The 16,675-nt window shown below is 46.2% G+C and overlaps 1 protein-coding gene across 5 annotated transcripts in view; it reads left to right on the top strand.

The window, feature by feature from the left end:
• TRIM37 (tripartite motif containing 37) overlaps positions 1-16,675 on the top strand; it is a 436,939-nt gene that overhangs the window by 350,534 nt on the left and 69,730 nt on the right. For all 5 annotated transcript variants that reach the window (XM_063953906.1, XM_063953907.1, XM_063953909.1 and 2 more), the window contains one exon: positions 2,026-2,331. In XM_063953906.1, coding sequence (XP_063809976.1) covers positions 2,026-2,331 — 306 coding nt within the window. The remainder of the gene's footprint in view (positions 1-2,025; positions 2,332-16,675) is intronic.

Genomic DNA, 16,675 nt, shown 5'->3' with positions numbered 1-16,675 from the left:
CATCTGGTGGCTTAAAGGAGGGAGCTGACACAGCCTGCATCGTCAGGGCATCATATTAATAAAGCATGAGTGTTTCTTCTGAGAAGACCTGCTGCCCTTAGGTATTGCTAAGAAAATATTTTTGTATCTTATTGGAAGATCATGTTGTCTTTCCAGCACATAATGATAGTATACAAGATCCATAATTGCTCAGAATTTTTAAAAAAAGGTCTCCTGCAGCCATGGGAGGCCAGAGAGGGACAACACTTAATGTAGATAAGTACGTAACAAATTCAGGTTCATTTCATGTGAATAAAGTGTTTAAAAACAATTATGTTGTCATATTACTTAGCACACATTCTCTGTGGGAAGACTTACATAGAACACAGTCACTGCAGAGATACTTTTTGAACTCCCTGTATATTCATTACTGCTCTATTGTGTATGGTAAATCAATGAGAAATTTAATTAATTACATAAATATAGGATATTTCTTTTATTAAACTCTTTATTTATACCAGGAGAGACAAAAAGTTAAACATTACTGACATAATTGTACATTAAAAGGTGAGAGTCAGTCTCCATGGAAATTTTTCGTTCAAATAGTTTTGATCGTAATTAACAAACATATAAAGATGTCCCCTGTACGGGGACCATATACATAAAAGAAAAAAACAGGGAAGAGGAAAGAGAGAAGGGGGAGGGGGAGCAGAAAAAGAAAGAAGAGGGGCAGATGCAGAAAAAAAGAACAGGATATTTCTTTTAAACGTGTGCAAAATGAAGATTAATAAGCCACAATATATATATTCTTTAATAAAAAATTTTTTACAAAAAATGCTATCAGATAAAAATATACAATACATTAGTATGCAGTGCGCACTTATGTAATATTTGCAATAAATCTATGAAGTTTGTCCTCACAAAAAAGGATTGCCACAGTCAGATACACCTTCATGGATGCCCTCAAATCTGATCTAATTATTCTAAGAGCAGAAAAACAATCTGTCAATGCTAACTTGGGTTGGCGGGCAAAGCAGTAACCACCAGGGCAACGTTTCTCACAATTTCAAGATAAAAGGGGTTATGTAGTTGGCATCCCGATGTATGGTATGCCGGCGGTTAGGAGACTGGCGCCAGCAATCCCGACACCTGTCTGAATGCCGATGCCGGAAATCCCGAACGTAAGTATGTGGTGGAGGGGGGTTAGGTTTAGGCTATGGAAAGAGAAGGTTATTTTAGTTGCACGCCCCTGTCGGGATTATGGCAGTTGGGATGTGTCGGTATTCTGACCACCGGCATCTAGTACTCAACCTTATTAGGCAATAATGAACAATCAAGTTTTTCTATTTCTTTTACCGAAAGTGAGAATTTTAGCTGAAATGTATTTAGTTTCTTCTCTGTAGGTTGGGAGTAATCCATTTCTATGCTTTTGTATGTTCTTCATGATCCAAATATTTGTCCAAATCCAATTTATCCTCGGTTGATTATGATCTGGGCCATAAATTTAAAAGTGCATTCACTAATCTGGAGGAGTGGCTGGGAAATTGGGAATGAACTGACTTTTTTTTTTTTTTTTTTTCATTTTTAGATTCTTACAGCAAACCTATGATAGCGTAGAGCAGTGGTTACCAAACTGGGTGCCACGGGTTGATGGTCCAGTATCAAATTAAGTAATTGTTGGTCAATATGATAGACAAAACCAGTGCTGGTGGCTGGCAATCATAAAATACGTGGACATAAGTGCAACACTGTCCACCGCCCCATAACTGAACCGAAGGATGTCATATAAGCATAATATACTTTAAATTTAATAATGTTACTGAGTTTCTCAAAAATAATCTTTTGGTCTAGGGGTGTTGTGAAGAAAAAATGCTGTAACTCTAGGGCGCCGTTATTCAAAACAGGTTGAGAACCACTGGTGTAGGGTTTTATCAGAATTCGTTTTTTTATTTCATCTTTTTACATATATGCCGGCACGTTGTAAATAGTGTTACATCAATATTAGCATAGTGAAGTGTTTTATTTATTTATTTGTTTTTTTTTCAGCTTCCTGTTCCCGCAAAGAAAGGGACACACGCACACAGCAGGCATCTTGGCGTGTCTCTCCAGATTTAAAAATGCTAAAGAGGTACAAGTCACAGGTGCTTGAGGTGCGCAGCAAACTTTCTGCTGTGAAGAGCCAAATATGTGAAGTCAGAAGTAGCAGCGCTGGGGCCAATGAAAGCCAAACAAGTAATACTGGGGAGTTGGACTCTTTGGCGATGGGCGGTGGAGAAGGGTGCAGTAAGTTGCAAGAGCTTGGAATGGAGTTACTCCGGAAATCTTCTCTTGCAAGCTGTTATGTGAGAAACAGTAAGTCTAAATCTACCTGTATGTTATATCATTTTGCAAGCTTTGAAGATTTTACGGATGGTCTTAACCTGCGTAAGATAGCACAATTGAAGTTACGGCTATAAAGCTATCTTCAGGAGTCTTGTTCATATCAAGCCAGGTGCAGCTATGCCTTGTCGCTTCCATGAAAAATGTCCATACTCTAAAAGACATCAAAGCCTAAAAATGTCAATCTTCAAAATTAAATACAGAGGTAAAATAGATTGTTCAGTCAGTAAAATGTCTCCCTTGTTGCTACAAAACCACTTTATCCACCCTACAATGCTTGCAGTTTATAGAACTGATTTAGGCCCAAAACAATGACTATAATGACTTGTGTCACTTACACTTGCAGTTATACTGGCTCTCTTCTAGGGAGGTCAATCCCGAGATCGTCAGGATCCTGGTATTTAGGGCAAAAAACTGCCGGGATTCAGTCCTGAGATTGAAAGCTCCACTCCCAGGAATTGCAGGATTTACCTCCCCCATTTTTTTTTCTTTTCTAAATGCTGGGCAGTGTTGAGCGTCCTCAGGACGCCTGCGAGCCCTCCCATCCACGATGGTGAGTCTGATGCTAGCCGCCCGGACTGCACTTCACCGCCCACGTGCCCGGCTCTCACCCACAAAGGTGAGTATTCGTGTGGGCTGGGCGGGTCTTCAACCCAGTCCCGTGTATCCCAGGAATTATCTTTTTCAATCCCAATGCCCGGGATTTGCCTCCCTACTCTCTTCCTGTACATCAATCATACAATCTGTTTCCACTGCATAGTTTTTTGACAGCCAATCATACAGTCTCTTGAACTTGAACTCTGATTTGCAAGATAGAGGTGCACCACCCTTAAATGCAGTTGTTTAAGAATATCTGCTTAAAATATATGTACAGTAGGACTGGGAAGATACAGTATTGTTAATCCTTTCTTGACTGCAAGTATTTTATGCTTTCATGACCATATCTCGTTATCATTTCTCCTATTTACTTTAGAATTAAGTACTTTGTATATTTAAGCATGTTATTTTATTTCTCCTCTAAATGCATTCTTTTGGTATAATTAAATTTCTTTTCTTTTTTTTGGCACATTTATACTGTGTAAAACTGTAAGAAAATGTATGTATTTCTCTAACGTCCTAAGTGGATGCTGGGGACTCCGTAAGGACCATGGGGAATAGCGGCTCCGCAGGAGACTGGGCACAACTATAAAGAAAGCTTTAGACTACTGGTGTGCACTGGCTCCTCCCACTATGACCCTCCTCCAGACTTCAGTTAGTATCTTGTGCCCGGCTGAGCTGGATGCACACTAGGGGCTCTCCTGAGCTCCTAGAAAGAAAGTATATTTAGGTTTTTTATTTTACAGTGAGATCTGCTGGCAACAGACTCACTGCAGCGAGGGACTAAGGGGAGAAGAAGCGAACCTACCTAACAGGTGGTAGTTTGGGCTTCTTAGGCTACTGGACACCATTAGCTCCAGGGGGATCGACCGCAGGACCCGACCTTGGTGTTCGTTCCCGGAGCCGCGCCGCCGTCCCCCTTACAGAGCCAGAAGCATGAAGAGGTCCGGAAAATCGGCGGCAGAAGACTTCGGTCTTCACCAAGGTAGCGCACAGCACTGCAGCTGTGCGCCATTGCTTCTCATGTACACCTCACACTCCGGTCACTGATTGGTGCAGGGCGCTGGGGGGGGGGGCGCCCTGAGGGCAATATATGACACCTTGGCTGGCAAATCTACATCATATATAGTCCTAGAGGCTATATAGATGTAAAAATACCCCTGCCAGTATTCCAGAAAAAGCGGGAGAAGTCAGCCGGAAAAGGGGCGGGGCCATCTCCCTCAGCACACTGGCGCCATTTTTCCCTCACAGCTCCGCTGGAAGGAAGCTCCCTGGCTCTCCCCTGCAGTCTGCAAGCTACAGAAGGGTAAAAAAGAGAGGGGGGGGGGGGGGGGGCACTAAATTTAGGCCAGGATATATATATATATATATATATATATATATATATATATATATAATAAAGCAGCTATAAGGGAAAACACTCATTTATAGTGGGATCCCTGTGTTATATAGTGCTCTGGTGTGTGCTGGCATACTCTCTCTCTGTCTCCCCAAAGGGCTTTGTGGGGTCCTGTCCTCTGTCAGAGCATTCCCTGTGTGTTTGCGGTGTGTCGGTACGGCTGTGTCGACATGTTTGATGAGGCTTATGTGGAGGCGGAGCAGATGCCTGTAAATGTGATGTCACCCCCTGCGGGGTCGACACCTGAGTGGATGGTGCTGTGGAAGGAATTACGTGACAGTGTCGACTCCTTGCATAAAAGGTTTGACGACATACCAAATGTGGGACAGCCGGCTTCTCAGCCTGTGCATGCCCAGGCGTCTCAAAAGCCATCAGGGGCTCTAAAACGCCCGCTACCTCAGATGGCAGACACAGATGTCGACACGGATACTGACTCCAGTGTCGACGACGATGAGACTAATGTAACTTCCAGTAGGGCCACACGTTACATGATTGAGGCAATGAAAAATGTGTTGCACATTTCTGATGTTACCCCCGGTACCACAAAAAAGGGTATTATGTTTGGAGAGAAAAAACTACCAGTAGCTTTTCCTCCATCTGAGGAGTTAAATGAAGTGTGTGAAGAAGCGTGGGCTTCCCCTGAAAAGAAGCTGGTAATTTCTAAGAGGTTACTAATGGCGTACCCTTTCCCGCCAGAGGATAGGTCACGTTGGGAAACATCCCCTAGAGTGGATAAAGCGCTCACACGCTTGTCAAAGAAGGTGGCACTACCGTCTCCGGATACGGCCGCCCTGAAGGAATCTGCTGATAGAAAGCAGGAGGCTATCCTGAAATCTATATATATACACACACACACACACACACACACACACACACACACAGGTGTTATACTGAGACCAGCTATTGCTTCAGCATGGATGTGCAGTGCTGCATGGTCAGATTCCCTGTCAGAAAATATTGATACCCTAGACAGGGACACTATATTGCTAACCGTAGAGCATATAAAAGACGCACTTTTATACATGAGGGATGCACAGAGGGATATTTGCCGGCTGGCATCAAAAATTAGTGCAATGTCCATTTCTGCCAGGAGAGGGTTATGGACTCGGCAGTGGACAGGTGATGCAGATTCCAAAAAGCACATGGAAGTTCTGCCTTATAAGGGTGAGGAGTTGTTCGGGGATGGTCTCTCGGACCTCGTTTCCACAGCAACTGCTGGGAAGTCTACATTTTTACCCCATGTTCCCTCACAGCCAAAGAAAGCACCGTATTATCAGGTACAGTTCTTTCGGCCCAATAGGGGCAAGCGGGTTAAAGGCGCGTCCTTTCTGCCCAGAGGCAGAGGTAGGGGAAAAAAGCTGCAGCATACAGCCAGTTCCCAGGAGCAAAAGTCCTCCCCCGCTTCCTCTAATACCACAGCATGACGCTGGTGCTCCACAGGCGGAGCCAGGTACGGTGGGGGCCCGTCTCAAATATTTCAGAAATCAGTGGGCTCGCTCACGAGTGGATCCCTGGATTTTTTAGATAGTATCTCAGGGGTACAAGCTGGAATTCGAGACGTCTCCCCCCCCGCCGTTTCCTCAAATCTGCCTTGCCAACCACTCCCTCAGGCAGGGAGGCAGTGTTACAGGCAATTCACAAGCTGTATTCACAACAGGTGATAGTAAAGGTACCCCTACTTCAACAAGGACGGGGTTACTATTCCACAATGTTTGTGGTACCGAAACCGGACAGTTCGGTGAGACCCATTTTAAATTTGAAATCCTTGAACACATATATAACAAAATTCAAGTTCAAGATGGAATCGCTCAGGGCGGTTATTGCAAGCCTTTACGAGGGGGATTACATGGTATCACTGGACATCAAAAATGCTTACCTGCATGTCCCCATTTACCATCCTCACCAGGAGTACCTCAGATTTGTGGTACAGGATTGTCATTACCAATTCCAGACGTTGCCGTTCGTTCTATCCACGGCTCCGAGGGTCTTTACCAAGGTAATGGCCGAAATGATGATACTCCTTCGAAAGAAGGGAGTTTTAATTATCCCGTACTTGGACGATCTCCTGATAAAGGCGAGGTCCAGAGAGCAGTTGTTGGTCGGGGTAGCACTATCTCGGGAGGTGCTACAACAGCACGGCTGGATTCTAAACATTCCAAAGTCACAGCTGGTCCCTACGACACGTCTACTGTTCCTGGGGATGGTTCTGGACACAGAACAGAAAAAAGTGTTTCTCCCGGAGGAGAAGGCCAAGGAGCTGTCATCTCTAGTCAGAGGCCTCCTAAAACCAAAACAGGTGTCGGTGCATCACTGCACGCGGATCCTGGGAAAGATGGTAGCTTCCTACGAAGCAATTCCATTCGGCAGGTTTCATGCAAGAACCTTTCAGTGGGACCTGTTGGACAAGTGGTCCGGGTCGCATCTTCAGATGCATTGGCTGATAACCCTGTCTCCAAGGACAAGGGTGTCTCTGCTGTGGTGGCTGCAGAGTGCTCATCTTCAAGAGGGCCGCAGATTCGGCATACAGGACTGGGTCCTGGTGACCACGGATGCCAGCCTTCGAGGCTGGGAAGGCAGTCACACGGGGAAGAAACTTCCAAGGACTATGGTCAAGTCAGGAGACTTCCCTGCACATAAATATTCTGGAACTGAGGGCCATTTACAATGCCCTAAGTCAGGCAAAAACCCTGCTTCAAAACCAGCCGGTACTGATCCAGTCAGACAACATCACGGCGGTCGCCCATGTAAACCGACAGGGCGGCACGAGAAGCAGGACGGCAATGGCAGAAGCCACAAGGATTCTCCGATGGGCGGAAAATCACGTGTTAGCACTGTCAGCAGTGTTCATTCCGGGAGTGGACAACGGGGAAGCAGACTTCCTCAGCAGGCACGACCTCCACCCGGGAGAGTGGGGACTTCATCCAGAAGTCTTTCAAATGATTGTAAACCATTGGGAAAGGCCACAGGTGGACATGATGGCGTTCCGCCTCAACAAAAAGCTAGAAAAGTACTGCGCCAGGTCAAGGGACCCGCAGGCGATAGCTGTGGACGCTCTAGTGACACCGTGGGTGTACCGGTCGGTTTATGTGTTCCCTCCTCTTCCTCTCATACCAAAGGTACTGAGGATAATAAGGAGAAGAGGAGTAAGAACTATACTCATTGTTCCAGATTGGCCAAGAAGAGCTTGGTACCCGGAACTTCAAGAAATTATCTGAGGACCCATGGCCTCTACCGCTCAGACAAGACCTGCTGCAGCAGGGGCCCTGTCTGTTCCAAGACTTACCGCGGCTGCGTTTGACGGCATGGCGGTTGAACACCGGATCCTGAAGGAAAAGGGCATTCCGGAGGAAGTCATTCCTACGCTGATTAAAGCTAGGAAAGAAGTAACCGCAAACCATTATCACCGCATATGGCGAAAATATGTTGCGTGGTGTGATCCCAGGAAGGCCCCAACGGAGGAATTTCAGCGGGGCCGTTTCTTGCACTTCCTACAGTCAGGGGTGACTATGGGCCTTAAATTGGGTTCCATTAAGGTCCAGATTTCGGCTCTATCGATTTTCTTCCAGAGAGAACTGGCTTCACTACCTGAAGTTCAGACTTTTGTTAAGGGAGTGCTGCATATTCAGCCCCCTTTTGTGCCTCCAGTGGCACCTTGGGATCTCAACGTGGTGTTGGATTTCCTAAAGTCACATTGGTTTGAGCCACTGAAAACCGTGGATTTGAAATATCTCACGTGGAAAGTGGTCATGTTGTTGGCCTTCGCTTCGGCCAGGCGTGTATCAGAATTGGTGGCTTTGTCATGTTAAAGCCCTTATCTGATTTTCCATATGGATAGGGCAGAATTGAGGACTCGTCCCCAGTTCTCCCCAAAGTGGTATCAGCGTTTCATCTGAACCAACCTATCGTGGTGCCTGCGGCTACAAATGACTTGGAGGCTTCCAAGTTGTTGGACGTAGTCAGGGCCCTGAAAATCTATGTTTCCAGGACAGCTGGAGTCAGAAAGATTGACTCGCTCTTTATCCTGTTAGCGCCCAACAAGTTGGGTGCACCTGCTTCAAAGCAGACTATTGCTCGCTGGATCTGTAGTACGATTCAGCTTGCACATTCTGTGGCTGGACTGCCGCATCCTAAATCGGTGAAAGCCCATTCCACAAGGAAGGTGGGCTCTTCTTGGGCGGCTGCCCGAGGGGTCTCGGCTCTTCAACTTTGCCGAGCAGCTACTTGGTCGGGGTCAAACACGTTTGCTAAATTCTACAAGTTTGACACCCTGGCTGAGGAGGACCTAGAGTTTGCCCATTCGGTGCTGCAGAGTCATCCGCACTCTCCCGCCCGTTTGGGAGCTTTGGTATAATCCCCATGGTCCTTACGGAGTCCCCAGCATCCACTTAGGACGTTAGAGAAAATAAGAATTTACTCACCGGTAATTCTATTTCTCGTAGTCCGTAGTGGATGCTGGGCGCCCATCCCAAGTGCGGATTGTCTGCAATACTTGTATATAGTTATTGCTTAACTAAAGGGTTATTGTTGAGCTATCTGTTGAGAGGCTCAGTTGTTATCATACTGTTAACTGGGTATTGTATCACGAGTTATACGGTGTGATTGGTGTGGCTGGTATGAGTCTTACCCGGGATTCAAAATCCTTCCTTATTGTGTCAGCTCTTCCGGGCACAGTATCCTAACTGAAGTCTGGAGGAGGGTCATAGTGGGAGGAGCCAGTGCACACCAGTAGTCTAAAGCTTTCTTTATAGTTGTGCCCAGTCTCCTGCGGAGCCGCTATTCCCCATGGTCCTTGCGGAGTCCCCAGCATCCACTACGGACTATGAGAAATAGAATTACCGGTGAGTAAATTCTTATTTCTCTATCGTCCTAGTGGATGCTGGGGTTCCTGAAAGGACCATGGGGAATAGCGGCTCCGCAGGAGACAGGGCACAAAAAGTAAAGCTTTAGGATCAGGTGGTGTGCACTGGCTCCTCCCCCTATGACCCTCCTCCAAGCCTCAGTTAGATTTTTGTGCCCGGCCGAGAAGGGTGCAATCTAGGTGGCTCTCCTAAAGAGCTGCTTAGAAAAGTTTAGCTTAGGTTTTTTATTTTACAGTGAGTCCTGCTGGCAACAGGATCACTGCAACGAGGGACTTAGGGGAGAAGAAGTGAACTCACCTGCGTGCAGGATGGATTGGCTTCTTTGGCTACTTGACATTAGCTCCAGAGGGACGATCACAGGTACATCCTGGATGGTCACCGGAGCCTCGCCGCCGGCCCCCTTGCAGATGCTGAAAAGAGAAGAAGGTCCAGAATCGGCGGCAGAAGACTCCTCAGTCTTCTTAAGGTAGCGCACAGCACTGCAGCTGTGCGCCATTGCTCTCAGCACACTTCACACGGCAGTCACTGAGGGTGCAGGGCGCTGGGAGTGGGGCGCCCTGGGAGGCAATGTAAACCTATTTTTTGGCAAAAAATACCTCACATATAGCCTCCGGGGGCTATATGGAGATATTTAACCCCTGCCAGAATCCGTTGAAGAGCGGGAGACGAGCCCGCCGAAAAAGGGGCGGGGCCTATCTCCTCAGCACACAGCGCCATTTTCCCTCACAGAAAGGCTGGAGGGAAGGCTCCCAGGCTCTCCCCTGCACTGCACTACAGAAACAGGGTTAAAACAGAGAGGGGGGGCACTAATTTGGCGTTAGAAATATATAAAAAGATGCTATAAGGGAAAACACTTATATAAGGTTGTCCCTATATAATTATAGCGTTTTTTGGTGTGTGCTGGCAAACTCTCCCTCTGTCTCTCCAAAGGGCTAGTGGGTCCTGTCCTCTATCAGAGCATTCCCTGTGTGTGTGCTGTGTGTCGGTACGTGTGTGTCGACATGTATGAGGACGATGTTGGTGAGGAGGCGGAGCAATTGCCTGTAATGGTGATGTCACTCTCTAGGGAGTCGACACCGGAATGGATGGCTTATTTAGGGAATTACGTGATAATGTCAACACGCTGCAAGGTCGGTTGACGACATGAGACGGCCGACAAACAATTAGTACCGGTCCAGACGTCTCAAAAACACCGTCAGGGGTTTTAAAACGCCCGTTTACCTTAGTCGGTCGACACAGACACAGACACGGACACTGAATCCAGTGTCGACGGTGAATAAACAAACGTATTCCTTATTAGGGCCACACGTTAAGGGCAATGAAGGAGGTGTTACATATTTCTGATACTACAAGTACCACAAAAGAGGGTATTATGTGGGATGTGAAAAAACTACCTGTAGTTTTTCCTGAATCAGATAAATTAAATGAAGTGTGTGATGATGCGTGGGTTCCCCCCGATAGAAAATTATTGGCGGTATACCCTTTCCCGCCAGAAGTTAGGGCGCGTTGGGAAACACCCCTTAGGGTGGATAAGGCGCTCACACGCTTATCAAAACAAGTGGCGGTACCGTCTATAGATAGGGCCGTCCTCAAGGAGCCAGCTGACAGGAGGCTGGAAAATATCATATAAAAGTATATACACACATACTGGTGTTATACTGCGACCAGCGATCGCCTCAGCCTGGATGTGCAGAGCTGGGGTGGCTTGGTCGGATTCCCTGACTAAAAATATTGATACCCTTGACAGGGACAGTATTTTATTGACTATAGAGCATTTAAAGAATGCATTTCTATATATGCGAGATGCACAGAGGGATATTTGCACTCTGGCATCAAGAGTAAGTGCGATGTCCATATCTGCCAGAAGATGTTTATGGACACGACAGTGGTCAGGTGATGCAGATTCCAAACGGCACAAAGGTGTATTGCCGTATAAAGGAAGAGGAGTTATTTGGGGTCGGTCCATCGGACCTGGTGGCCACGGCAACTGCTGGAAAATCCACCGTTTTTACCCTAAGTCACATCTCTGCAGAAAAAGACACCGTCTTTTCAGCCTCAGTCCTTTCGTCCCTATAAGAGTCATATTTGCCCAGGGATAGAGGAAAGGGAAGAAGACTGCAGCAGGCAGCCCTTTCCCAGGAACAGAAGCCTTCCACCGCTTCTGCCAAGCTCTCAGCATGACGCTGGGACCGTACAGGACCCCTGGATCCTACAAGTAGTATCCCAGGGGTACAGATTGGAATGTCGAAACGTTTCCCCCTCGCAGGCTCCTGAAGTCTGCTTTACCAAGGTATCCCTCCGACAAGGAGGCAGTATGGGAAAAAATTCACGAGCTGTATTCCCAGCAGGTGATAATCAAATTACCCCTCCTACAACAAGGAAAGGGGTATTATTCCACACTATATTGTGGTACTGAAGCCAGAAGGCTAGGTGAGACCTATTCTAAATCTAAAAAAATTTGAACACTTACAAAGGTTCAAATCAAGATGGAGTCACTCAGAGCAGTGATAACGAACCAGGAAGAAGGGGACTATATAGTGTCCCGGGACATCAGGGATGCTTACCTCCATGTCCCAAATTTGCCCTTCTCACTAAGGGTACCTCAGGTTCGTGGTATAGAACTGTCACTGTCAGTTTCAGACGCTGCCGTTTGGATTGTCCATGGCACCCCGGGTCTTTACCAAGGTAATGGCCGAAATGATGATTCTTCTTCGAAGAAAAGGCGTCTTAATTACCCCTTACTTGGACGATCTCCTGATAAGGGCAAAGTCCAGGGAACAGTTGGAGGTCGGAGTAGCACTATCTCGGATACTGCTACAACAGCACGGATGGATTCTAAATATTCCAAAATCGCAGCTGATCCTGACGACACGTCTGCTGTGCCTAGGGATGATTCTGGACACAGTCCAGAAAAAGGTGTTTCTCCCGGAAGAGAAAGCCAGGGAGTTATCCGAGCTAGTCAAGAACCTCCTAAAACCAGGAAAAGTGTCAGTGCATCATTGCACAAGGGTCCTGGTAAAAATGGTGGCTTCCTACGAAGCAATTCCATTCGGCAGATTTCACGCAAGAACTTTTCAGTGGGATCTGCTGGACAAATGGTCCGGATCGCATCTTCAGATGCATCAGCGGATAACCCTATATCCAAGGACAAGGGTGTCTCTCCTGTGGTGGTTACAGAGTGCTCATCTTCTAGAGGGCCGCAGATTCGGCATTCAGGATTGGATGCTGGTGACCACGGAGGCCAGCCCGAGAGGCTGGGGAGCAGTCACACAAGGAAAAAATTTCCAGGGAGTGTGATCAAGTCTGGAGACTTTTCTCCACATAAATATACTGGAGCTAAGGGTAAATTTATAATGCTCTAAGCTTAGCAAGACCTCTGCTTCAAGGTCAGCCGGTATTGATCCAGTGGGAAAAACATCACGGCAGTCGCCCACGTAAACAGACAGGGCGGCACAAGAAGCAGGAGGGCAATGGCATGATGGCGTCCCGTCTGAACAAAAAACGGGACAGGTATTGCGCCAGGTCAAGAGACCCTCAGGCAATAGCTGTGGACGTTCTGGTAACACCGTGGGTGTACCAGTCAGTGTATGTGTTCCCTCCTCTGCTTCTCATACCTAAGGTACTGAGAATTATAAGACGTAGAGGAGTAAGAACTATACTCATGGCTCCGGATTGGCCAAGAAGGACTTGGTACCCGGAACTTCAAGAGATGCTCACAGAGGACTTATGGCCTCTGCCGCTAAGAAGGGACTTGCTTCAGCAAGTACCATGTCTGTTCCAAGACTTACCGCAGCTGCGTTTGACGGCATGGCGGTGGAACGCCGGATCCTAAGGGAAAAAGGCATTCCGGAAGAGGTCATTCCTACCCTGGTCAAAGCCAGGAAGGAGGTGACCGCACAACATTATCACCACATGTGGCGAAAATATGTTGCGTGGTGTGAGGCCAGGAAGGCCCCACGAAGAAATTTCAACTCGGTCGATTCCTGCATTTCCTGCAAACAGGAGTGTCTATGGGCCTCAAATTGGGGCCCATTAAGGTTCAAATTTCGGCCCTATCGATTTTCTTCCAGAAAGAATTGGCTTCAGTTCCTGAAGTCCAGAAGTTTGTCAAGGGAGTATTGCATATACAACCCCCTTTTGTGCCTCCAGTGGCACTGTGGGATCTCAACGTAGTTCTGGGATTCCTCAAATCACATTGGTTTAAAACCAGTCAAATCTGTGGATTTGAAGCATCTCACATGAAAAGTGACCATGCTCTTGGCTCTGGCCTGGGCCAGGCGAGTGTCAAATTGGTGGGTTTTTTCTCAAAAAAGCCCATATCTATTTGTCCATTCGGACAGGGCAGAGCTGCGGACTCGTCCCCAGTTCTCTCCCTAAGGTGGTGTCAGTGTTTCACCTGAACCAGCTTATTGTGGTGCCTTGCGCCTACTAGGGACTTGGAGGACTCCAAGTTGCTGGATGTTGTCAGGGCCCTGAAAGTATAGGTTCCAGGACGGCTGGAGTCAGGAAAACTGACTTGCTGTTATCCTGTATGCACCCAACAAACTGGGTGCTCTTGCTTCTAAGCAGACTATTGCTAGTTGGATGTGTAATACAATTCAGCTTGCACATTCTGTGGCAGGCCTGCCACAGCCAAAATATGTAAATGCCCATTCCACAAGGAAGGTGGGCTCATCTTGGGCGGCTGCCCGAGGGGTCTCGGCTTTACAACTTTGCCGAGCGGCTATTTAGTCAGGGGCAAACACGTTTGTAAAATCCTACAAATTTGATACCCTGGCTAAGGAGGATCTGGAGTTCTCTCATTCGGTGCTGCAGAGTCATCCGCACTCTCCCGCCCGTTTGGGAGCTTTGGTATAATCCCCATGGTCCTTTCAGGAACCCCAGCATCCACTAGGACGATAGAGAAAATAAGAATTTACTTACCGATAATTCTATTTCTCGGAGTCCGTAGTGGATGCTGGGCGCCCATCCCAAGTGCGGATTATCTGCATTACTTGTACATAGTTACAAAAATCGGGTTATTATTGTTGTGAGCCATCTTTTCAGAGGCTCCGCTGTTATCATACTGTTAACTGGGTTCAGATCACAGGTTGTACAGTGTGATTGGTGTGGCTGGTATGAGTCTTACCCGGGATTCAAAATCCTTCCTTATTGTGTACGCTCGTCCGGGCACAGTATCCTAACTGAGGCTTGGAGGAGGGTCATAGGGGGAGGAGCCAGTGCACACCACCTGATCCTAAAGCTTTACTTTTTGTGCCCTGTCTCCTGCGGAGCCGCTATTCCCCATGGTCCTTTCAGGAACCCCAGCATCCACTACGGACTCCGAGAAATAGAATTATCGGTAAGTAAATTCTTATTTTTTCCCTACATACTTGGGCAAAATGTGATGCCAAACTTTGACTACTTATCCAAATTCTAGCGATGCCACATACACATATTTTAGTATTGGTTTAATGTAGTCTGTGGTCCCATAAATACATTTTTTGTCATCTCTCTCTTTGCAACACTTTTTTTTTTTTTTTAAATGTTCCTTATGTCATAGTATAGACATTTCCCTTTTATCAATTCTCCTGCATGTTAGGTATTCTAGTTGAATTGAGTACTGTGTACTGCAGCTGTACAGCATTTGCAGTAGAGAGAAAAAATTAAGTAACTACAGTAGTGTGCAAAAGTTTTAGGCAGGTGTGGAAAAAATGCTGCAAGAGTGCTATCAAAAATAGAAGTGCTAATAGTTTGCATTTTGTTAATTGATGAAAATAAAGTGAATAAACAGAAGAGAAATCTAAATCAAATCAATATTTGGTGTGACCACCCATTGTCTTCAAAGCCATCAATTCTTCTAGGTACACTTGGGCACAGTTTTTTTGAAGGAACTCGACAGGGAGGTTGTTCCAAACATCTTGAAGAACTAACCACAGATCTTCGGTGGATGTAGGCTTGCTCAAATCCTTTTGTGTCTTCATGTAATCTCAGACAGACTCGATGTTGAGATCAGGGCTCTGCGGGAGCCATATCATCACTTCCAGGACTCCTTTTTCTTTATGCTGAAGATCGTTCTTAATTATGGGCCTAATTCTGAGTTGATCGCAGCAGCAAATTTGTTAGCAGTTGGGCAAAACCATGTGCACTGCAGGGGGGTGCAGATATAACATGTGCAGAGAGAGTTAGATTTGGGTGGGGTGTATTCAAACTGAAATCTAAATTGCAGTGTAAAAATAAAGCAGCCAGTATTTACCCTGCACAGAAACAAAATAACCAACCCAAATCTAACGCTCTCTGCAAATGTTTTATCTGCCCCCCCCTGCACTGCACATGGTTTTGCCCAATTGTTAACAAACTTGCTGCTGCGATCAACTCAGAATTACCCCCTATTTTGTGTAGTTCTAAAGCAGCTGGAGTGCTACACATTGCCTTCTCCTTACAGAGCAGAGCTCAGATACATGCAGGGGAGTAGGAATTGCATGAAGAAGTTGTTCACATCATCTTCCTTAAGTTTGGACGTCCCAGTTTTATGGTAACAACTCACAGGCCTAAAGATTGTTGTCCATTGCCTGTAGTAGCTTGGAAAGGGCTCCATGAACAACATTGGACACTGTTATCTGCACTGCACCAGGGACCAGTTCTATATCCAAAACCAGATGCCCCCTCTTCAATGGTGTGATGATTGAACTGTCCTTGTTAATATGCAAGGGGTCTCTGACAAGGTGATAAAAAAAAATTCGACCACAAAACTCTCAATCTATGTATTATTGCTATTGAAGAGATTTATTCTATGGTACAGTACTCAATTGGACGACCACTACTTCTGTTAGAAGTCAGCATAGTTATGGTTCTCTTCTTAATAGCTTCAACAAGGGCATACACCTTCCCTTACTACTTTTCTTGACACTAGATTAGCACCTGAGCATTTTTTTCACTTCCAAGCAGTAGAGCATATAGCCAGAAAAAAGCAAGAAAAAAAGATTTAAGAATATGCGCAGTTAAACCATACATGCAGCTAGAATAGTGTGTACAAGGTATACACCCAGAATACCTGAATGATGGTAATAGAGATGAAAAAAATGCTACACAATTCACAGTGAAAAATTATAGTACCAAGTTCACACCAGTGGAACAGCACCACAAATAACAGATGTATATCACCTAAATAAATAGGGATCCTAGAGTCCTTGGATATCGCGATCATATAGACCTAGAGACAAAAAAATCAAAAAACTAGGAAATAGTGCAGCAGGTTTTCATAAATGCCACACTTTTTTTAAAATTTTATATCCAAGTTTGCACTTACAATAAAAAGGATGTAATCAAGCGGGTGGTAGTCATGTGACCGCCGGTCGGCTGACCGACAGTCACATTACCTCCTCCGTGAGCCCGACGGCTCACTATCCCGATGGTCGGCATGCCGACTAACAGGGACTATTTCCACTCGTGGGTGTCCACGACACCCATAGAGTGGGAATAG

Source organism: Pseudophryne corroboree, chromosome 2 (genome assembly GCF_028390025.1).
Source record: "Pseudophryne corroboree isolate aPseCor3 chromosome 2, aPseCor3.hap2, whole genome shotgun sequence".
In the NCBI taxonomy this organism is placed as follows: domain Eukaryota; kingdom Metazoa; phylum Chordata; class Amphibia; order Anura; family Myobatrachidae; genus Pseudophryne; species Pseudophryne corroboree.
This window is presented reverse-complemented; position numbering and strand designations above follow the sequence as displayed.